This window comes from Ciona robusta, chromosome 14 (assembly GCF_009617815.1).
Source record: "Ciona robusta chromosome 14, ASM961781v2".
Classification (NCBI taxonomy): Eukaryota; Metazoa; Chordata; class Ascidiacea; order Phlebobranchia; family Cionidae; genus Ciona; species Ciona robusta.
This window is the reverse complement of record NC_143248.1, coordinates 2,814,721-2,836,548: the sequence shown is the minus strand read 5'-3', so window position 1 is coordinate 2,836,548 and position 21,828 is coordinate 2,814,721. Positions and strand designations below refer to the sequence as shown.

General features: G+C 35.8%; 1 protein-coding gene across 3 annotated transcripts; it reads right to left on the bottom strand.

Moving 5' to 3' along the window:
- Window positions 1-22: 22 nt before the first annotated feature.
- Window positions 23-21,820, bottom strand: LOC149724959 (uncharacterized). Of its 3 annotated transcripts, none has more exons than XM_089891849.1 (22): window positions 21,211-21,820; window positions 19,472-19,547; window positions 19,063-19,127; window positions 18,650-18,742; window positions 18,000-18,105; window positions 16,781-16,960; window positions 15,203-15,343; window positions 14,641-14,802; window positions 13,015-13,162; window positions 10,060-10,124; window positions 9,621-9,730; window positions 9,024-9,152; window positions 8,594-8,762; window positions 7,325-8,281; window positions 6,381-6,686; window positions 5,931-5,992; window positions 5,208-5,288; window positions 4,875-5,018; window positions 3,403-3,563; window positions 2,697-2,797; window positions 1,500-2,098; window positions 23-1,100 (listed from the first exon to the last, which is right to left on the bottom strand). In XM_089891849.1, exons 1-22 carry the CDS (start codon window positions 21,304-21,306, stop codon window positions 813-815), a joined length of 4,239 nt encoding a protein of 1,412 aa, XP_089747975.1. In that variant the 5' UTR covers window positions 21,307-21,820; the 3' UTR covers window positions 23-812. The 3 variants fall into 3 exon arrangements, with proteins under 3 accessions (XP_089747975.1, XP_089747976.1, XP_089747977.1); XM_089891850.1 differs by having other exon boundaries at window positions 4,875-5,015; window positions 21,211-21,819; XM_089891851.1 differs by having other exon boundaries at window positions 18,024-18,105; window positions 21,211-21,819.
- Between the last annotated feature and the right edge of the window lie 8 nt (window positions 21,821-21,828).

The window sequence follows — 21,828 nt, the reverse complement described above, 5'->3', positions numbered from 1 at the left end:
AACAGGTGTTGAGAGACGCAACTGAGAGGGTTTCGGTTTATTAAGATTCACTGAAAACTGAAAATTCAACCAGAGATATATTACGTTGTGGAAGAGGGGAGGGGTATATTGGAGTGAGGGGCTTTCCCTGAATGTGAGTGGGGTTAAAGCGGCTTGGATCGTGGGTTTTGAATTTGAGGCATTGTTAGGGCTGTGGGGCTGGGGAAATACCTTATGGGGGGGGGGGTTACTGGGGGGATTTTTCGTTAGGGGAATTCTAGTAAACAGTTAAGGCAGCAGTGATAGTCGTGATGAAGGGGAAGCACCTGGGAAGTTCGTGAATCCAAAATCGATTGGGTTGAGAGAGAAAACGCGAAGGGGGCAATGTTATAACAAACTACCCGATAAGAATAATAAGAGTAATAAGGGTGGGAAAGAACGACGAATAAAGGTACCTATGTATAAAAACAACACGTAAGGAACATGGGACGTGGGAAATATTGCAAAGGCGAAATATTGCAGAGCTGTGCGCTGCGTGGGGTGGGACTTCACAATACACCTCTGGGTAAGGATACACCTGGCGAAATCTTTACGCTGAGAAGCAAAGGCACGACGCTTGAAACTTGGGTGGGAATACCGTGGGGTTGACGACATACAGTGAGCTGTGGTGGAGTGTCTGATAGTGGCAACAGCTTAAAAGAAAGGGAAAACGCAACAGTGAAAATTCCCTTTTTGCTAAGCTATTGCTACTTCTTGGAGTGCTACGTGCGACCAATCTCGTTTACACCTCATTTGTTAACGACTCAGTGTCGATTTAGGGAATTCCCGGCCGCTCAATCGTCCTTGCTTAACAGTAGGGTTTCAAGAAGACTGACTTTTTGCCGGGCGCCCTCTGATGACGTCACAGGCGTCTCGGCGGCGCTCGTGACGTCATACGCAGGTGACGAAATCGTGGTGGCGGTGACGGATGCGACGAATCGACACGGTTTCGTGTTGTTGTTTAGGTTTGAGTTCTTGATGAGATCACAGTGGGTGTCGGGTGATGTAAATGGAGCTGGTTCGTTGAAACCGGTAGGTGTCGCAAGAGAGGGCGGGAGGGCGTTGTTATTCATGTCACGGCCCTGGGAAGAAGAAGAAATTGAAACATATAAACAAATATGAATAAATCAATGTAAGGTATTTATCCTCGCATGTCATAGCAAAAATTATGATTACCTCGTACCAACATACGAGTTACCATATACGCAACTTTGTAGGTGATCGTTTTTGGTGCAGATTTTTTTATTTTCTGTATGGTTTGGCATTAGGACGACGAATTATTGACCCCGGGTTGAAGTAACTACCATTATGTGTCTTGTCCAGTGACGCATACGCCTACAATGGTATAATAGCGTTGAGCTTTAAGCCTGTTCCTGTAGTCTATAGACAACTAGCAATAACAACTTGTCCGTGGCGCCAGTTAGGAGTAAGTACTTGGTAACTTAGAATATCGAACTTTGGAAATGACTGTAGTTTCTTACCTCTGATTTGGAGGAGAATTGCCTCAGGAGAACGTTCAGGTTTAAGTTCTGCGTGTTGTTTTGTGACGTCACAGAGGAGTTTGCCACCGATTTCAAGCCGGGGGAAGGCGGGTGTATTGACCACGAGGCGCCTTCTGCCGACGTTGCAAAACTGTCGTTATATGTCGCTTGTGGGCGCTGGTGTTTATCGCGGAAAGTCATTTGAAAAACCTTCGGCTGGCTCGTCATCGCGGTGGCCGCCGGGGCGCGGTAGAGAGGCGGCGTCTGATTCTGTGTGACGTCATTCCAGAATATCGTGTCTCCTGATGACGTAATCGGTTTTGCTTCCGCCGCTTTCGACTTGGAAGACCTGCGCGGTTTCCGGGTCCGTGCCCGCTTCGGCGTCGTCTTCGCGGTCGGGACCGGTGATGTCACAGCTTGTGACGTCATAGGCATGCCCACAACGCCGTTGTAACTATTGGTGACGGGTGGTGACGTAGTCATGGGGGCTTGCAAGGATGGAACGGGCAGTTGGTGGCGGTAGAGAGTCTCGTGTATTTGAGTCTGGGGTCGGTAGGTGTTAACATGAGGTTGGTATTGCGGTGTGCTCATTTGCTGACCTGAAAATGAAATAAATTAATGTTTTTATGCAATGCGTACACAAACATATTTCTGTACGGTGCCATAGCTTGGGGGTTTGGGCGCCTGCATCGTAACCAGAGTGTTTTCGATTCGATGCTCGACGGCGGTACTAATACTGATCAGCGTATGTGTTCTTGGTCAAGTCACTTACCGGACACTCCAACCCAGCGGTAACTAATGGGTCTTTAAATATTAACTATATCAAATTATACACTAAGTTGTTAAGTGTAATAACTCGTAAGCAGACGAGGATAAAAAAATGGTGCGAAAAATACGCGTCTACTTGCGATGCGGTGTCGTGACACAGTCGCATAAAACTACTTAAATGGATTTTCCGGGTGTTGGGGTAATGAGCCAAATCTGGCCTAAATCCCAGGTCCTTGACAAGGACCTCAACCACAAAGAATAAAAAACTACATGCAGGTGGCTGCTGAAACTGTGGACCGAATCGGACCGTCTAATAGCGATAAATTTCAAAGGCAGAGTCGAAAAAACGGTAGTAATTATTTCGATGTATGTGTTACAGCGAAAAGAAAATGTAGTTTTACACGTATTCGTGCGGCGTCCGGCACTTACCTCGTGGTGACAGCATGACACGGTGTGAGTTACCGAAGAAATTATTGTACGAGTTTTGGGCACCCGAGTTCGTACCTGCACATTGTAGCTGTTGCTGTAACCTGAAGAAATACTTATGTAAACGTGGCTGGCTATGATATAGGTGTTATTTTACGTTATAGCTAATGGTATAGATATGTTATATTTTAAAACCTTATGAGCACAGTCGTGTTTCAACCTGCTAGCTCTCGTTGTCAAAAAAACCTTCTTAAAAAGTAGGGTGGGGAAAGATAGGAAACTTTTTCATTCTATTTTCTAGTCTCATTTGGTAGTAAACAAAGAACATTCAAAGAAATATAAAAACGTATCCCCACGACTTCAAAATACCGTTGTAAATTGTTTAAAACGCAATCAGGATATTTGGATATTATGTACTACACGTGTCCTATCTTACCCCGCAGAACTTTCGTTGTCAAAATTCTATTTTCTAGTCCTATTTAGTAGTAAACAAAGAACAATCAAAGAATTATAAAAACGTATCCTCACGACTCCCATATACCGTTGTTAATTGTTTAAAACACGATCAGGATATTTGGATATTATGTACTAAAGGTGTCCCATCTTACCCCACTGCTTTCGTTCTCAAAAAAGATCTTATAATTTTAACACTATAAACGTAAATGAGGTGCATTACATTACTTGTACAGCTATATACAAATACTCTTACCGTCTTTGCTTTAAAAAATGTTCATTCCGTTTTTGTGCGATGATACCAGAGTGGGTCATGTCGGTTTTAACCCCTTGCAGGTGGTAGGGGTACTGGGAAACCCCCCCGTTACTCACCCCATCGAAATGGGGGCCACCACCGTTGTACTGATATTGCCGGTTCTAGAAAATATAATATTTACATTTAGATGGTAAATTACAAACAAAATACTAACATACTTTTGGATAATATTTAATAATTAAAACTAACTTTCTGTAAATAGATAACTATGGCAAAATGCAAGCCTTTATGTGCACAATATTAGACGTCTTAAAAGGCAATATTGAACTGCATAGAGCATACCCTAATAAGTGGATACCCCAGCACGCTTAGGCGTCCAGTCAAAATTAACGGATAAATATATTTTTGTAGATAAATTAATGCGTGTTTCTGTGAGATATGATTCAACACAATGTTGATTGCTTCGAACTGGGCCAAACTAAAAATAGGTATTGTTTCGTCACAATTAACTGTGACGTAGCACTTCCGGGCTTTCTGTGACGTCACAGAACGCGGTGCATCGAAATCGCGCGTGTTGAAAGGGTTGCCCGATTTGTGTTTTCGGATTATGACAATGCACACGGAATGTGACGTCACAAACGTATTGATGACGAGGCGTCACGTGCTGTCCAAGGTGACAACAGGTTTTGTAAACAATTTTATAAAATGTTGCAAAAAGTTCATTCCGTGCACCGTTAAAAAAGACAGAGTATACTAAAATTTTACAAAAAAAAATTGTTTCACGGCAAAAATATTTCCTTAAAAAGTATTTTGTGTATATCATATTTGTTGTGTGATAAATAGCCGTTTTAAGAAGCGTGAGCACAGTTTTAAAAGCCGGCTAAACATTTTAATACACGGTAATGAAAATGGTATACATAATACCGCATTTATGTAACCTATTACTAATACTATGGCTGAACGATCTTCTGTAACGCGTCGGTTTCATTACCACAGTCAAATCGATTACATAACGTAGTGACGTCACGGAAACAGTTGCGTCTGAAGCTAAAGCGTGGTTGTTGAAAATAAGATACGTATACAGGCAATGTATGGTAGGCAATTAAAAGGTGTTAGAGTCACAACACGCCGTATGCGATTCTCGTAAATGAATGTTTACTATGACGTAGGAGCGATGGCGTATGTTGAAACGATGGTAATTGTGCAATCCTTTAAGCTGGAGAAAGAAACGGCACCGATAACCTTTTATGGTGATAACACGCGTAATAAGTGACACATTACGTTTATAATGAGTGATTACAAAAACTAGTTCCTTTTTCCTTGCGAAAATGTTTTTAGGTCGACTATAATGGTGTCATACATATACACGACTATTCCTATAAAAAGTCGCATAACAGTTTAAGCGAGTGTAAAAAACGGTCCACATCTATTTTAAGGCATGAGGTATAATTTGTGGTTTTCAACGTTCTTACCTCGGGCGAATTGCCTTGGGGGCGCATATTTAACCCCATGTTTGTGCACTGGGGTCCGTGGGAGGGTGGGTTTGGGAAATCCCCTATTAGTGGGGGGTTTAAGCCGTTCGGTACTGGTATGCTGATACATGAAGACGGCATCTGCTGGTAAGGGCATGTTAGAAGTTATAACGAGTTATCCCTACCGGTATGTAACAGTTATAGAGAAAGTATGTGGAGCTCATTTTTACTTTGTGGAATTAAAACACACCGTACACACATTACAAGTGCTAGTACGTAAAATGCAATACTATATTATATGAATCATACACGATACATTAAGCATACACTCACGTTAGAATGTGACACGCAGTGATTATGTAACAAGGATTGCGATTGAACGTTTACTGGGAAACGCTGAGTCACAGGAGCGCCCTGGAATGAAACAAAATCAGCATGAGTAAGCAAAACTTAAAAAAATAGCGGGCCTAGCAAAAAATGTTTGACAAAATGTATTGCGGGTATTTGTATACTTAATACACTACACAAGCTACATTAGCTTCGTAGTATAATAACAAGGACGTTGCTGACGTACGAAGGTAAAAATAAACTAACGTCGAAAGCAACGTATGTAAGTGGATTGTGTACAAAACATTTGACGTATATGAACAACAAAATGACGTCGAATGTAGGTGAAAGGAAAAAATGATTTGAATAAAATTGAATTAAAATAAAATATTGTCAATGAGATAACGTATATAGGTAAATAGGTTTAAGGACCATTGTTGTTTTTTGTATGCTTTAACCTTTTAACAAAGATACTTATCAGGTTTCCCTCCAATATGTAATTTGGTGCTCATTTATTAAAAAGCAAAAACAACTAATTACATCAGATATGCTTAATAAGACAAATGGGCTAGCTTTTTGGCAACAAGTTGTTTAATGTCTGGTAAAGTACTACAATTGGCACAATTTTTCTGTCCCGTCAACTGATGTGGATTTGATTGGTAGCTCATTTACCCTCTAAATACGAGGAAATTACCCAGTTTAAGAAATGCTGGTTTAGAATGTTCTTACCTGCATAGGATTAGTCATTGTATTATGCCCTGACATGCGACCACCATTCATGTGCATGGGACCTGTGAAGGTTTGAATCAAGTGATGGTTAAAACAGATTAAATATAATAGAATGGGACACATTTTCATTCTATTTTTTCATAACATTTAGTAGTAAACGAAAACATTCAAAGAATTATAAAACCTTATCCTCACGACTCCCATTGATGGTTATCATTTGTTTAAAACATAATTGGGATATTTGGATATTATGTGCTAAAGATGTCCCATTTTCCCCCACAGTACTATACATTTTCTACATGTCTGTTAATTTCAGGTATTTACTTGCATAAGATTGTACTTTTTGTGGTTTAAAGCTACAAATATTAAAACAGATACATAAGCTGTTATGCTTGTGTTAAAACTGACACTATAATCCATTATTAAAAAATAAGGTAACTTACAACTTACCCATATTATGCTGCATAGGGATAGGCATTCTTGGGTTAATACCCGCTGGGGGTGGGTAGGTACCCAGATCAACAAATGGTTCATCTCCGTCCCAGCTATCAGAGCCCCCAAGAAATTGGGTGTCACCCCCAAAACTTTGGGGTTGGGTGTAGTGTTGTGGGGTGGGGTTAGGAATTACCCTGTTGGGGCAAGTTTCAAGGCCTGTTGGGACGACTGTGGACATGGGGTTTGGGTGGGGCTGTTGGGCGTAGATTTGGGGGTCAGGGGGTGAGTAGGTAGGGGGCATGTGCTGCTTTGGCGACATATCTGAAAATAAATAAATGGGGTTAGTGTTGGTGGGTAAACTAAACTACAGTTTTAACAAAAATGGGACATAATATTTAATAATACTGGTCAAAAAACGTTCTAAACTAGCTTAGCAGGTAAACATTTTTTTAATAAAGTAGTACCAGATATATGAATTTGAAATTGTTTAATGGCTGTATTAAAGTATATTATGTTCAATATTATGAATATAAGAGCAACTTGGCAGTTACATGTTTATGACGTATCTACTATGACTATGAGTGTTTTATGATGAATCAGAAATTATGACAACTAAGAATGACAGAGGTTAAAATCTTTTCGAAATATACTTCAGTAAGTTTTAATCATTTCATTTTTTTAAGTTTTGCATTTAACAAAAATTTTCATAATAAAAAACTTCATAAAATGTATAAGTTTTGCATTAAATACAAATCATGTTCCATTCTGTGTGGCTGGTGTACAATGGCATGGATTTTGGGAAACCTGGGATTTAGGCCGGAGTTTTTTGACCCAAACAAATTCTAAACATAAGACCAGGCACACATTTTTACACAAAACAGGGTAACTTAACTAGCGTTTAAATTGCAAAAAAAATTTGCCAACTTTAATTTAAGCCTAAGGAAAACAATGCAACTTACTGTGGTGCATGTTGTTGTTGTATTGAAGCTTTTGTTGGTGGCTTTGATCCTCTATGGCGGGCATGGTATGGTTTATAGTGGGCTGCGGTAGGCCGGACTGAAAAAGCTGTATCTGGTTTGATGTGTTGTCAATTGCAGCGGAAAAATCGACTCCAATTTCATTATTCATGCTGTCAAGATCGTTAAAGATCTCGTTTAGTTCTTCAAGCTCCTCTGGACTTACTGCGGAGCTTGCAGCCCACTTTGGAGCAGTCTCCAGTGTGGGGTCGCTTGGGTCAGGGTACTTACCCTCTATTGAAGGGGTGAGAGTACCAAGGGGGTCAAATAGGGTCTGGGGTAATATAGTGGGTAATGGGGCACAGTTTGTGGCTACTACTTCTGTCTTAACGCTCACAGATTGTGTGTTACTGGTTTGATGGTTAAGTATAGAGACAGGAGCAGTTACGTATGTCTGTGGTTTGACATCACATGCGTAGGATATCACGGCCTCATTTATAGTTGTTGAGTTTAGAATTGTTTCAAGGATTTTGCTTCTTTTCGCAGGTTTTGTGTCTCTCTGTCTGCCTGGCGAGAGCATGAGGCCTCCAGGGCTTGATTCACTTGTTGTCATTGAAACTGTTCGTTTTAAAGGGTTCTCAGTGGAGGAGAATGTTGTAGACGAGGCACTGCGGGACCGGGGTGTCACTGTTGGGGCTGACTGATTTTCAGGTGGGGTGAAAACCCTCCTTGCCCCGTTGACGCCATAAGATTGGGAGGACTTCAGATTTTCTTGCGATTTTTGGATAAAATTTCCGACGGAACCCTCACTGATTGCGGAATCGTTTGACATGGGTGCTGAGGGGAACCTTCCGTTATCTTGGGGTAATGTAAACCTGGATATATCAACACATGGGGGCCCAGGGTAGGTGGCGGGGTTGGTATATGAATTATCCACTGAGGAGAGCTTTTGTATAAAACCTGGAATTGGAAGTAATGTTACTTGTGAAAAAAAATCATACAAAATTTGAAAAAATAATTTATATAGAAGGGTGGGGGAAAATGGGCCACTTTTTTATTTATTTTCTCAACCCATTTGGTAATAAACAAAAACATTCAAGGAATTATAAAACTGTATCCTCTCGACTCCTATAGGTCATTGTGAATTGTTTAAAATATGAACAGGGTATTTGGATATTATGTGCTAAAGGTGTCTCGTCTTTCCGCACCCTACTATATTAAAAAACTAATTTATACAAATAGTGAATAATAAAATTTAAAGAAACTACAAACCTATAGTAGGAGAGTGAGTCTGGTTAAGTTCAGTTTCAAACATTGTAATGTCAGATTTTTCTGAGTTCGACGACAAGAGAGATTTAAGCTGAGATTTGGCGCCACCTACTGAATGTACAAGGTGGCCGTCTAAGTGGGGGGGAGGAGAGAGGACTTCGTTGACGATGTTCTGTGGGTTAGATTTTTATGTTGATTTTACGATTTAAATTTTTTTCACCAAATTTTATTTAAAACCTTTTTTTCGTGAAAATGAAAGGTTAATATTGTGAAATTGCACTTTGCACATAATACCCTGTATTTTAAAGGACTACTTTAACCCTACATTGTAGACCAACCTAAAACACCTGACCTGACATGACTTGTCCTAGGACCTGAGTAATATACATGATAACTGGGATGTTTAAACACAAGTATGTATCTTCTTCCTTACCTCTGCACTCTCTTTAGTTCCAGTGCTGACCAATAACTCTCTGGCCACGTCACTTCCGTTGCGTTGATTAAAACCCTCGGCAACACTGGACGACCAGTTTGAGGAAAATGAGACTTCAACTGGAAGCAACTGGAACCAGATATTACAGGTTTAAACCAGTTTTGAACCAACTGTTTGTTTAAAAATATGCCCTTTGAGAGTATTTGGGACAAGGGCTGTAGTAGGGTCCTAAAATGTTTGAAACTACTGGTCTTATTGAAGTATTTAAGCAAAACTTTAGGAACAGCTAGGGTGAAGTTATCTAACTTTTGAAACCGGGTCGAAATTCTGTGTTGTTAAGCATCTGTTTTATGGGCAAACTGCTTCTGTCCTGCTGTTATGTGCCTTTACAAGCAAGCATAGCAAATGAATAAAGCATTTGCCCCACCAATTCTGGAGGCTTCCTATGTTTAACGACTGTAACTTCATTTTTTTTAAATTTTAACCCAAATTTTGTTAAAAATTTAAACAAAATGACGCATATGATTTAGTCATTACAGCTATATTTAAAACTAGATAATACTGGTTTAAACTTGATGAATTTATCTTTTTGCTTACATTTTTCTTGTTTTGGCTGAGTTGAACAAACGGTTGAATTGAAGTTGAATCGGTGAATGTTGAAGCGATTGTTGGCGACGATGTTGACGACCGATCAAGCAACACAGGACCTGTTGTTGTTGTTGTTGTTGTTGGTAAAAAATGTTGAATAAAATTTTTTTGTTTGTTGATGAAAATTTGTTTTTAAAAATATTTGAAAAAATGTGTTGCTGAAATTTGTATTTATGGAAACTTAATGTTAAATAAAAAAATGTTGTTAAAATATTCGTTATGTACAAAGTTTAAAAACTAGATTGTTAATAGTTTAGGATATTTTCTGTACTAGTTATAAAGTACAATTTAAAAGGCAATTAAATATTAAACTGTCGACTTACAAACAAAAAAGAATATCACATAATAGTTTTAGTAAAAAATAGTTGAACCAGATATGTTATTTTACCTGATAAAATGCTTTTTATTGCTGGTGGTAGGCCAGGAAGATTAAGTCCTTGTAAAGTACCGTCACTGTTGGAAAAAGTATTTTTCAGCACTCTTTACCTATATTGTCTATCCTAAATTAAAGTTTAAAATACTTGATAAAAACAATTTTTTAGCATATTAGCAAGGGTTACCTTTTGAACAGTAATTTATTTTAAAAAAGTCTAACTATATGCTATCAAAATGTCACTGTGGCAGTATGGTATAATGACCATACAAGATAAAACAAGCATTTGATTTTGGCTGATTTTCTGTATTTACACATATGTACATCTAAGGGAGTATGATATGAATACCAAACAGAACCAGACATGCCAATATAACAGACACAGTTATAAAACCTGAACAACATACATCAATGGTAAAGCTTCCAGTTAAATTTTACAAATTTTAGGAACTGACCATGATTAAACTACAACACTGCGCCAAGATTAAATTTAAAATGCTATTTTAAATTCAAGTTTTATGTATTTCGTTCTATTTCATATAATGCAAAAACACTTGCAAAGTAAATGTAACATGTGATGTGTATAGTTTATTATGATTTTTTTATAATTCCGAAACAATAACTACAACCCTTTTTTCATTCAAATATCATTTAGTTAAAAATAAGTGTGACGTCAGTCTGTTTCTGGTATTCCAATATAAACGAAGAGATTTAAAAGAACATTTTCTTGCTGGAGCATTGGTTTTAACCAGCAGTCCGTATTTCTCAAGGTAGTCTTAATATTTTAAAGGAGGCAAAAGTCGCAAGACAAATCCAATTTTACAATTGATCAATAAATGGACCAGAAAATGATTTTCTATGGTTGTGCAGGTTTGTAGCGGTTAAGTGTGCTCCGAGCACAGATAAAGATTTGAAGTTCTAACAGAAAAAAAACCAAGAAACATTGTACTGTAAGCTAGTCTAGTAAAAATTTATACACCATTTAAACATTGTAACCCAATATCTCATTTCCAGTCGATTCAGGTTGCAATTTTAGCAGCAACCGGATTCAACCTGTTCCAAAAAAGAGAACCAGGGAAACAAAAACAATGGCCAGGCATGCAAGCACAGCTTCCAACGCAATAGGCTTTCAGCTGTCTGTCTAAGTGGGATAGAAAATGTCACAGTTTCTTAGAACTATCTTTTAGACTGCTGGGTGTATAGTTAATATTTCCTGCAATTGGGATATCTTGCAAAGCATACTGCAAGGGAATAAAACGGCATATGACAAAAATCGTCAAATAGTTTTTTCTTTTTCTGTAAATTTTCCTAATGATACTTATAACATTTTAATATTACAAAACTGGTTGGGTTATAAAATCTTTTTTACAAAGACAGCTAATAACACTTATGTATATTATCATTTTATCAAAGTAACCAGAAAAAAACTTATTTTGGTAGTTTTTGGTAAATTCTGTATAAGCTATAAATTGACCTCAAAATCTGAACACCTTACTTACTAAACCGAAACAGTAACTACACAACTGTTAACTGAAACAGAAAATAATCCTGTTGTGGTGTATACACCACGCACACTTTTGTGAGATGAAAATTACAGTGATCATAGCTAGCTTAAAACAGGCCCTGTGACATCATTTCCTGCCCTGTGAGACCGGCCTGCAGCTAGCAGGACTCTCACAATTACGTGACGCGTATTGGGCTCCGATTTCATGCAACATTTGATTAGTGCAGCATATCTTACACGACTACAAGGATTAAAGTTCCAAATAACTAAAAAAATTGAATAAACCGCCAAAAAGGAGCTGTTTCTATGGGTGTACTACCAAATACAGACAATGTGGGGACTCTAGTTTATGCAATACACTTAAAAATTAGAACTCATTTTTTAAACATGGCCGCCAGGTAAATGAGATATTGTCCGAGTACACGAGATAAGTATGGTCGTTATAAAGGTGTATCACCGAATTAAAGAGAATAAAAAAGATGCAGAAGCATGAAACATTCTAAATTTAGTAAAATTTGTTATATACATATCTAGTTTTAGAGTATTGTACCACAGACTGATATAAATGGCTAAAAATTTCTGAAAAGCACAAACAACCATGCACAGGGCTTTGCTGAACACTGTGTGCTAATGTAGATGTATTTCTAATGCGTTTTAGACCGATATGTAATTTTACCAAGTAATAGATTTTCTATTAATTTTTAACACTGTTCAAGGTGCAATCTGCTGTGGCTCAATGGCGCCACAGTGTGGTTTAACATGAACTGCAACTTTTTTTACTTGTTTTAAACTTTATGACAGGGTGTATTCACTTTTAGACAGGCAAATAAACTAGCACAGTGTGTACAGCCTTGTAACACAATTTTTGTAATATCTTTATAAATAACTGACATACTATTCAAAGATAATTTACTTGAGTTTTTGGCATAATTTTATACAACTATGCTTACGGATTCTGGCCTAAACCTCAGGTTCTATGACGTGCGCCACTGTAGGCCTCAGCCAAGTGGAATAGATACATGTAATTATAAATAAAAATACTTTTTATCAACAGTTTTTAACTCATTTGCGAGTCTTTACACATGTACTGCTGGCCTATCACTTAGTGAATGAATAAATGTAACTTAGTTTATCCTCGCGTGGCCGAAAAACAACAGTCGTTATAACACGGGTGTTCACACACCTCGTGTCAGCTTACGGGTTACCTTTTATGTTACTTTGTAGGTAATTATTTTTGGGGAGATTTTTTCATTTTACGTATGGCTGATAAATTGGACAACCCATTAGGAACAATTGCTGCGTCTTGCCCAAGGACACATACGCCCACAATAGTAGCCGCAATGAGCCTTGAACCCATTACCTCTGGGTTACAGGCGGACCTGCTAACCACTTTGCCACGGCAGCGGACGTTAATAGACTAAAAATCCTAACTATAAAAGATTAGGATTTTTGTATGAACCACTTACCGGTATATTGAGTGCAATGAGATGATAAAAGGTGGATCTCCCCCTTGCTTGCCTTGCATCAGTTTACTCTTGGTTTGGGCAGTGACGGTCGTTCCGTCAGAGAGACGAAACTTGTAAGCTGGACTGGTAGCATGGCCTTGGTTCAATACTATCAAAGGAAGGTAAATATAAAAATGGAGTGGAATTTATTTAGATCGAAAATTTGAGAAAATGTGGGTTTCAGAAATAATATAATAATATATATTAAAAACTTTATTTGCCTCTTAGATTCTGGAAGCAAAAATTTAAAAATATTTTAAACACAGGATGTAGCGACAAAACAACAGTTGTTAAAACACGCTTACAGTTAAAAACATATTTACATTTAATTGGAAAAAAATAAGCATTGGTCGCTACACCTAGCAGTCACAAGCCATTTCTGTTAATTTAATTATTATCAAGTTAAATTTCTAACTGAAACAAAAGTTTGCGTACGACACGCCCTGTACAATATTGTATTGTAATCTTGCTATCACAGTTTTTAGTTTGAACAGGTTCTATTGCGGGAACGTGAACCTTAAATTCCTACTACTTAGGGCTATACAGTGGGGTGATCAGGTGTTTTATAAACATTACATAAAAATATTTTTACACGAGGATATAAACTTCAAAGAATATTGTCAACTACAAAATCAACTGTGAATACAACTTAAAATATTTGCAAGTCATGTATTGCATCCAGATAACAATACACAGCCAATAGCCATATATTGCATGGCATATTCTTTGTAGATTGGTATCGAATCCGGTTTGAAAGGAAGACATGGTTGTGTTTTGAAACACCCACATATCAGTTTTTCGATAGTGTGCGCGTGCGTGGTTGGTTAGGTAATTAGTTAGATATGCCTTGAGACATACAAGTCAATAAGGGCTTTTGAAACCGCGTAAAAGTTTCAATAATTTACAAATATTTGTGAAAGAAGTTAAGTATGTGTTAAACTGTCAAATAAATGAGGGTAATACACAAGCATTTCTACATTTGTGGGTTGCTATAAAAATTATTACTAAAATAGATCATGTTCCGTTACAGACTGTAACTTACAGTATTGAACTTATAAATCCGTTTTATTTTCAATGATATATTATTTATATAACAGAGAGTGTTTTGTTTTTAAAACTTTGATGGTGAATTAGATCGCTTTGCGCATTTCTATCTATATGCAAATTTTCAATTTTCGTTGGTATGCCCTTTCAAGATAACGATAACTGCTTTGGCACTACAGCGATTATATTAGCGACGAACATTGGGGCCTCAGAGGGTAGGTAAAGTTTTTTTTAAATTGTTTAATTGTTTTTGAATACAAAACTTTAATTTTTATTTGAATTAAAAATACACTAACGATGATCAGTTCTTAGTTTAGAAGCTTTATTCAAATTATACTAAGTTACCTCAACGTCCTCAAGTAATGTGCAAAGGGGGCTGTTTTAGATTAAATAAAGAATGTTTGACTTAAAAATTATTTGACACCTACATGAATAAGATTTTTATGACTCCTGCAAAAACCCCTTAATGGGGAAGTAAAATACCTGGTAGGGTCCAGGGACGAAGCCCTGGTGGTTTTGTTTGATAAAGTTTTGTTTAATTACCTTGTGAGTGAAGTATTTGGGACAAGGAATTGCCGTTCTGTCTCGGTTCAAACAAACTTCTAATACAACGTCGAATGAGGTCGTTCTTTTTGGGTGAGACTGGTTGTAACTGGTTTGGACTGGATGGTAGAAGGTGCTGAGCATCCAAGGCAATGATTTTACCTTGGTTATAAATAGAATGCTTGAATCAGGAATTTTTTGGGAATATTTTTTGGAGATATAGTCCTAGATAAATTTAGATAATGTTTAAAAGGTTTCAAGACAAAAATGTATGTGTACAATATATCGTAGGGTGGGAAAAAAACTTGTCCAATTTAGTAGTAAACAAATAACATTCAAAGAAATTTAAAACCATATCCTCACAATTCTCATAGATCGCTGTTAATTGTTTAAAACAAGATCAGGATATTTGGATATTTTGTTCTAAATGTGTCCCATCTTTCTCCATTCTACCATATATATTTTTCCTAACTAATATTTAAATTTATATATACATGAACATGATATATAATATAACATAAAATCTGCATAATGTCAATATCCAATGAATAAAGTCAAGTACCTGCTATATCTTGTTGGGTGGTAAACTTCTCAGGTTGGGGTATTTCCCCTTTTGTGTGGATGGTATGATTAGGGGGGCCTTTAGTAGGGGGCTTCGGATTTTCATCAGGAGTTACAAGGCAAACATAGTACTGTGGCTTGCCTGGAAAAATATATAAAAGCCACTGTGTATAAAAATGCAAAAATGCAATAAGCATACAAAAATGCAGTAAGTATATAAAAGTGCACTATGTATATAAAAATGCACTATGTATATAAAAATGCAGTATGTATATAAAAATGTAGTATGTATATAAAAATGTAGTTTGTGTATAAAAATGCAGTATGTATATAAAAATGTAGTTTGTGTATAAAAATGCAGTATGTATATAAAAATACAGTATGTATAAAAATGCAGTATGTATATAAAAATGCATTATGTATAAAAATACAGTATGTATAAAAATGCAGTATGTATATAAAAGTGCACTATGTATATAAAAATGCACTATGTATATAAAAATGCAGTATGTATATAAAAATGTAGTATGTATATAAAAATGTAGTTTGTGTATAAAAATGCAGTATGTATATAAAAATGTAGTTTGTGTATAAAAATACAGTATGTATATAAAAATGCAGTATGTATATAAAAATGCGATATATATATAAAAATGCAGTATGTATATAAAAATGTAGTTTGTGTATAAAAATGCGGTAGATTACATATAAAAAAATTCATTAAGTAATTTGATAGTTTGTTAATTTGATAGTTTGTGATAGACAAGGAAAAGTTATGGGTATTAAGTACAGATATAAGTGCATAGGGTTACATGAAATTTAGGTTTGACAGTTATATATTAGCCTGGGTTTTATTTTAGAATAAATCCTGCAATAAAAATAGAACATTAGGTAGCCAACCACAGTGAGTATTATACTAGCTTGTAGGTAAAGGCTTATCGTGGATTATAGTATTTATGTGATAGATGGATGGAAAACTATTTTCTCATCACTATATGCATTAGAGTAAATAAATCTGTGATGAGCATTCCTATAATGCCAGTGTTTCCAGATTACAAATTCAAGATGCAACAATTCTGTTTGGCAATGCACAAATGTAATATATGTAAATAACATTTATACATTGCATTTGTGTATTGCAGAAACAGCATTGCTGCAGTATCTTTAAATGCGTACTGTGGAAACACTAAACATTATAGGATTGCACAAACATATACTCAAAGAGTATACACATATATATATTAAAGAAAAAGTTTAGAAAAAAAACAATTTATATATATATATTAATTTAAAACAACCTAAAATGTTAACATAAACGTTTAAGATATTTTTTTGCTACAAAGATGCAGCGAAAAATGTCGTACTAGTGGTAAACTAATGAGATATATATATATATTTCGCCAGCCGCATGTTCAATCTTGCATTGCATATTTAGTAACTTGGTGCATTCTGTTATTATGATGCAAACAATTATTTAACAATATGAGTGCTAGACTAAAGCAAGAATTACAGAAAATATCACAGTAAAAAAAATTACTTTCATTTTTAATAAAAATATATAAAAATCAAAATAAATTACTTTCATTTGATGTCTCTTCGCAGTCTGGAGGATCTTGAAAAATATCGACAATTGTGACACACTTCATCTCTTTATATCGTTCCTCCTCACTCACAGAATTCCCGCCTCCGGACTCTTTTAGCTTGGTAAGGAAGTTTCCAGTGAAGAAGTGAGGATTTGGCTTCTTGCCATCATCCGGACCTGGAAGAAAATGTAAATCAAAGTTATCTGGTCTCTATTTGAATTAATTTACAAAAAATATCTAGTTTATAAAGTTAAACACATATATTGAAAATGGTAAGTTTTATTTTAGAGCATTGTTTACAAATATGGACATTTATTTTCAAAGTGCTTATTTATATACCTAAAAATGCCCTTGCAAATTTGAACCCACTAAGGTTAAATATAACATAGTCATTCAGGAGCCTCTGAAAACAGCTCAAAGATCTCCTGCTTACATAAAACTTTGCAGGAGAAAGGGGCCAAGGAACAGGGCAGTAGTCCAAGACAGTGGTTTTGTTCTTTTTGCCATTATTATAAAAGCAAGCATTTTTTTATTAATTTACAAAGCCAAAAGATCGTATCACCCATGCTGGATAGGTAAATATTTACCTATATCCCAACAAGCAATATTCAGACACTGTTTACGCAAGGCATATTTTGCATCTGAATTATGCATTTCAGGCCCAGGGGCTAAAGGCAGTAAATAGCTGACTGTCTGACACACTTTAACCGTTTTCTTTAACTTTAAATTCTTGGAAATGCCAGCCGCCAAAATTAAGCGTCTGGAGTAGGATTAACATACAGGTTAACTTCATATTTTGAGAAGTTTCAATCTACTAAAGCTGCTTTAAAAATTTCAATCATTTTGTCTTTGAACACATATTTTAAAATGTCATCCTTTTTCTTACTTTTTTTTTTATGCAAAATGCAAACAACTGACTGAACATCTGTAATTAACTTTAAATAAATTACACAGTGCCTACAATGGTGGGGCGATAGCATATGTATTGTTTAGTGTTTACCCGTACAAAACTAATACCTTGAATACATTTTCACATTGTAAATTTTAGAGCTGGCAAGCAGGCAGTACTGTAAAGCACATATATCATAGCATTATCATATGTCTGGGGTCTACAACACTTTTAAACACTGCTCATAAATACTATGGACACGCTTTACTATTAGAGATGACATTAGAGAATTATAATATATTAAGACAATTGTAGTGTTGCATTACCATTTACAGTATTCTGTATACTACCTTTAATAGTAGCAAAGTTCTTTTCCAAAGCACCTGCATTGCTGTGAAGTATTTTGTCCAACGAATTCCCTACAGTTGAAATCTAAAAAAACGTTGGGAGGTTCGCATTATTTATTTATAAGTGTCACAGCTTAAAGAAAACTTGCGTCCTACCGAGCAGTTTAGAAATTTGATTTTGATGTTTTTTTTTCCTTATGATAACCAACTTTTGCAAATATAATCTGAATTTTATTATTTTTTTAAATAAGTTACTTAGTAGGCTATAGCACAAAATTGTGTTGTTTTTGCTACTTATTTGTTTTATTAAGTAGCTTGTGTTTTACCGAAAAAGTAATTAACGTCTAGAAAAAAATTGAAATAAAAAATAAATATTGGTTTTACCAACAAAAGCCGTTTGCAATAAAATTATTTATTAGCAGTCTGGGGGGGGGGTTGTCCTTTCCTACCCCAAGTACTTCATTGTTTTTTATTACCCCACTTTACTATATAGGCTATATATATAAAAGAACCGAACAACATATTAAAATTTTGAAATAATAAAGATTTAGAAAAGCAGCACAACCAAGAAGAATTAAGGCTGGAATAAAAAAATAACAAAAAAAAGAAGTAAAATACCAACTTTTTACCTTTGAAATCCCTGTGAAAGATGAAATGTTGTCAGAGACATGAATACAAATTTTCGTACGTACATTGACGATCACTAAAAAACTTCGCAATTTCTGTGGACCGAAATTGTACTTAATCTAATCTTTCATAAGCTTTTTAAAGTATTTATTTGTTTTTTAAATTTTAAATAAAATTTTTTAATTACAAAATGTTTTTTATTTTATTAGAAATTTGACTTACAAATAAAAACACTGTATTTTTTAGGTTAATTAATAATTATGTATTTTTAATAAATAAGTATCATATACTTTCCCTACCCAATTAATATAACTTTGATACAGTTAACGGAAATAAAGAACTAGAAGTGTAAACATATACGTGTTTTGTGGTTGGGTCAAAATATTTGCTGCTTGTGGCCAGGGTTAATAATTACCTGCAGAATCGCATTTTCGCTCAGTTTTTGTTTGCCTTGCCCACTCAAGCAAGAGAATTCTATTCCTACGTAGAAGAGAATGTATTTGATCAATGGGAAACAATTGGCATTGAATTGGTGACAAATGTGACATATGTTATCTCGTCCTACCAATGCTAATGTTGGCAAATGTTCAAATATAAGCATATGGTTGGCATTATTCCAAGGAACCATTCGCACGCATCTATTCTGCCTGGGTGGATTATATACACACTGATTAAGGTTTTAAAGGGTAATAATCGATGGAGGGAAAGAATAGGTACTTGTGAAAATTAGAGCAACCATTAAGGTGTTTGATTTTTAACATGTTGGTGCAGTAGGTTTTAAAAAGCTTCAAAAATCAATAAATCACTTTAAATGGTCATCTTACCAGAATTGTCGGGGGTTACACTTTCATAGCAGTCAGAAAATCCTTTTTTAAGCTTTTCGAAATGTTGCTTTAATTCCTGTTATGAAAGAAACTCAAATGAATATGACAATCAAGCAAAGCTTATCTCTGATGTGGCAACATTTTACTTTGGTAACAGTTTACATGCAATACATGGTGACTATAATTCTATTAATAACAAATTCATGTATTGATGTATAATATACATACAAATTTGGAAATGTACTTGCAAAATCAAAAGGAGAATGCAAACATTATAAACCTAGTTATTAGGTTAGTTTATAAAACAAGTGAATGTAACTTGCTTTATTCTCGCATGGTCGGAAACTAAAGTCACCATAACACGGTTTCATACACCTCGTGCAAGTTATCACGAATGTGGGTGATTGTTTTTGGGAGGAAATTTATTATTTTTTGGATGTATGGCTGACAATTTAGATAATTCATTAGTCACCACTGGGTTGGAGCAATTGCCATTAAGTGTCTGGCTCAAGGACACATACGCCTACAATGATGGCAGCAACGAGCCTTGAACCGATTACCTCTGGGTTGGAAGCATAATTTTTGCTCACTAACCAATTGTGCCACAACGGCAAACAAATTGCCTGCACTTTCTACTATTAACATTAAAACAACCGAACAGCGTATCATTAGGATTTTAAAGACAACCAGAGCCATTATTATTCACATACATAGACATAGACATATTAACAACCTTTTTAATAGATATAGCTTTGACGAATACAATTGCTCTGTACCGCAGATTTATGTAAGCTCATACTGTTTTGTCCAGTTAAGTATTTATCAACCATTGCATAAAGGTTACACAACACTGCCATAAACAATGTGCTCTGTGTTTAAGCAATGGGAATAAAGTATCTTAACTTAATGAAGATTAACACTGCATTACTAGTGCAAATCTAGAGGGTAGAATTCATTGTCAACAGGCACCCTGGATAAAATTGTGCCAGATAACAACGGCCATACTGTATTTTTGTTGGTGTGGACCTACAGTGTGACTTTCCATGAGACTTGAAATTTAGGCCAGAGTTGTCTCATTACCCTAGTCCTACACCCAGGGAGCTACAAACATTTTAGTTAAAACTAGGTGAAGGAATGTCCCTTAAGTTACTCGCCCAAGGCTAAAATATATATTCCTACCAATACCGGGCTTCAAACCCGGTGTCGTTTGGTATGACAAGCGCCCAACCACTAAGTGCTTGAGAATATTAACCATAACTGTAGCTATTTAATTTAATTTTAACGATTCACAACATTTATGCACTAACTGAAAAGTATAATACTCGGTTTTGTTTACAATTTCTCAGTTATTTCAATTGTCATGCAATAAAAATAGACCGAATCTGTAACAAATGATGCATGTTTTTTCAAGGTTGTTTGCAAATGCAACTTTTTCCTGCAGCTTTTTATAATTGCATACATGCTATTTTGAACTTATTTTTTATGGTTGATATTCTGCAGCGCTGTGGCTCAGTGGTTGGGCGCTTGTGTTATAACTAAAGGATACCGGGTTCGATGCTAGTACGGACAGGAGTGTATACCTTGGGCGCAAGTAACTTAACAAACATTGCTTCAACTTAGTTGTCACCAAAGTGTTTGCAACTCCTTGGGTGTCGTGTAGTGACAGTGTGAGGCCTCGTCAGCAACTGTCATATTCTACATACTACATTACTGTGTTCTATACAATTACAGAAACAAACCTCCGATTGCTGGTCTGGTATGAAATCCTTTATGGAAAGGTAGAGCTTGAGCATACACTGTGTTTCCAAGCTTTCTGGCTGTGATTGACAGGTCATCTTCCTTCAACAGACATTGCACCGGTCACAATAGAATGTAGATTTAAATACATTGAAACAATAAAATTTGACAAACATGACAGATAAAAGCGTGCCCTTGAGAAATTAAATAAGGAGTGAAACAGTAAAACACATAGTATAAATAGATAGATAAGCATCTCAACAAAAGCATCTGTTTTAAATATGTTCCAACAACTTTGTCTTGCAATATGTTTAAAAGCATATAAAGATTTTTCCAGGGCAATAGTCCTAATATAACAAGCTTAAACATCTATACTTAGTGCATACATAACTTCTAGTTGCAATTAGTTGCGAAATTCTATACCCTTGTAAAATAAGACCTTACATACGCTTCGATTGTTAAAACAGCAACAAAATCAGGTAAAAATATTATTTCAATAACTGCATTTCATCAGTTTTTGTCTCAGTTGCTATAGTCTTAAAAACTGTCAAAAAACAACTGAATTCTTACGCAAACCCAACTCAATCGTTGCAATAACAAATAAACTGTATTTTTTCCCC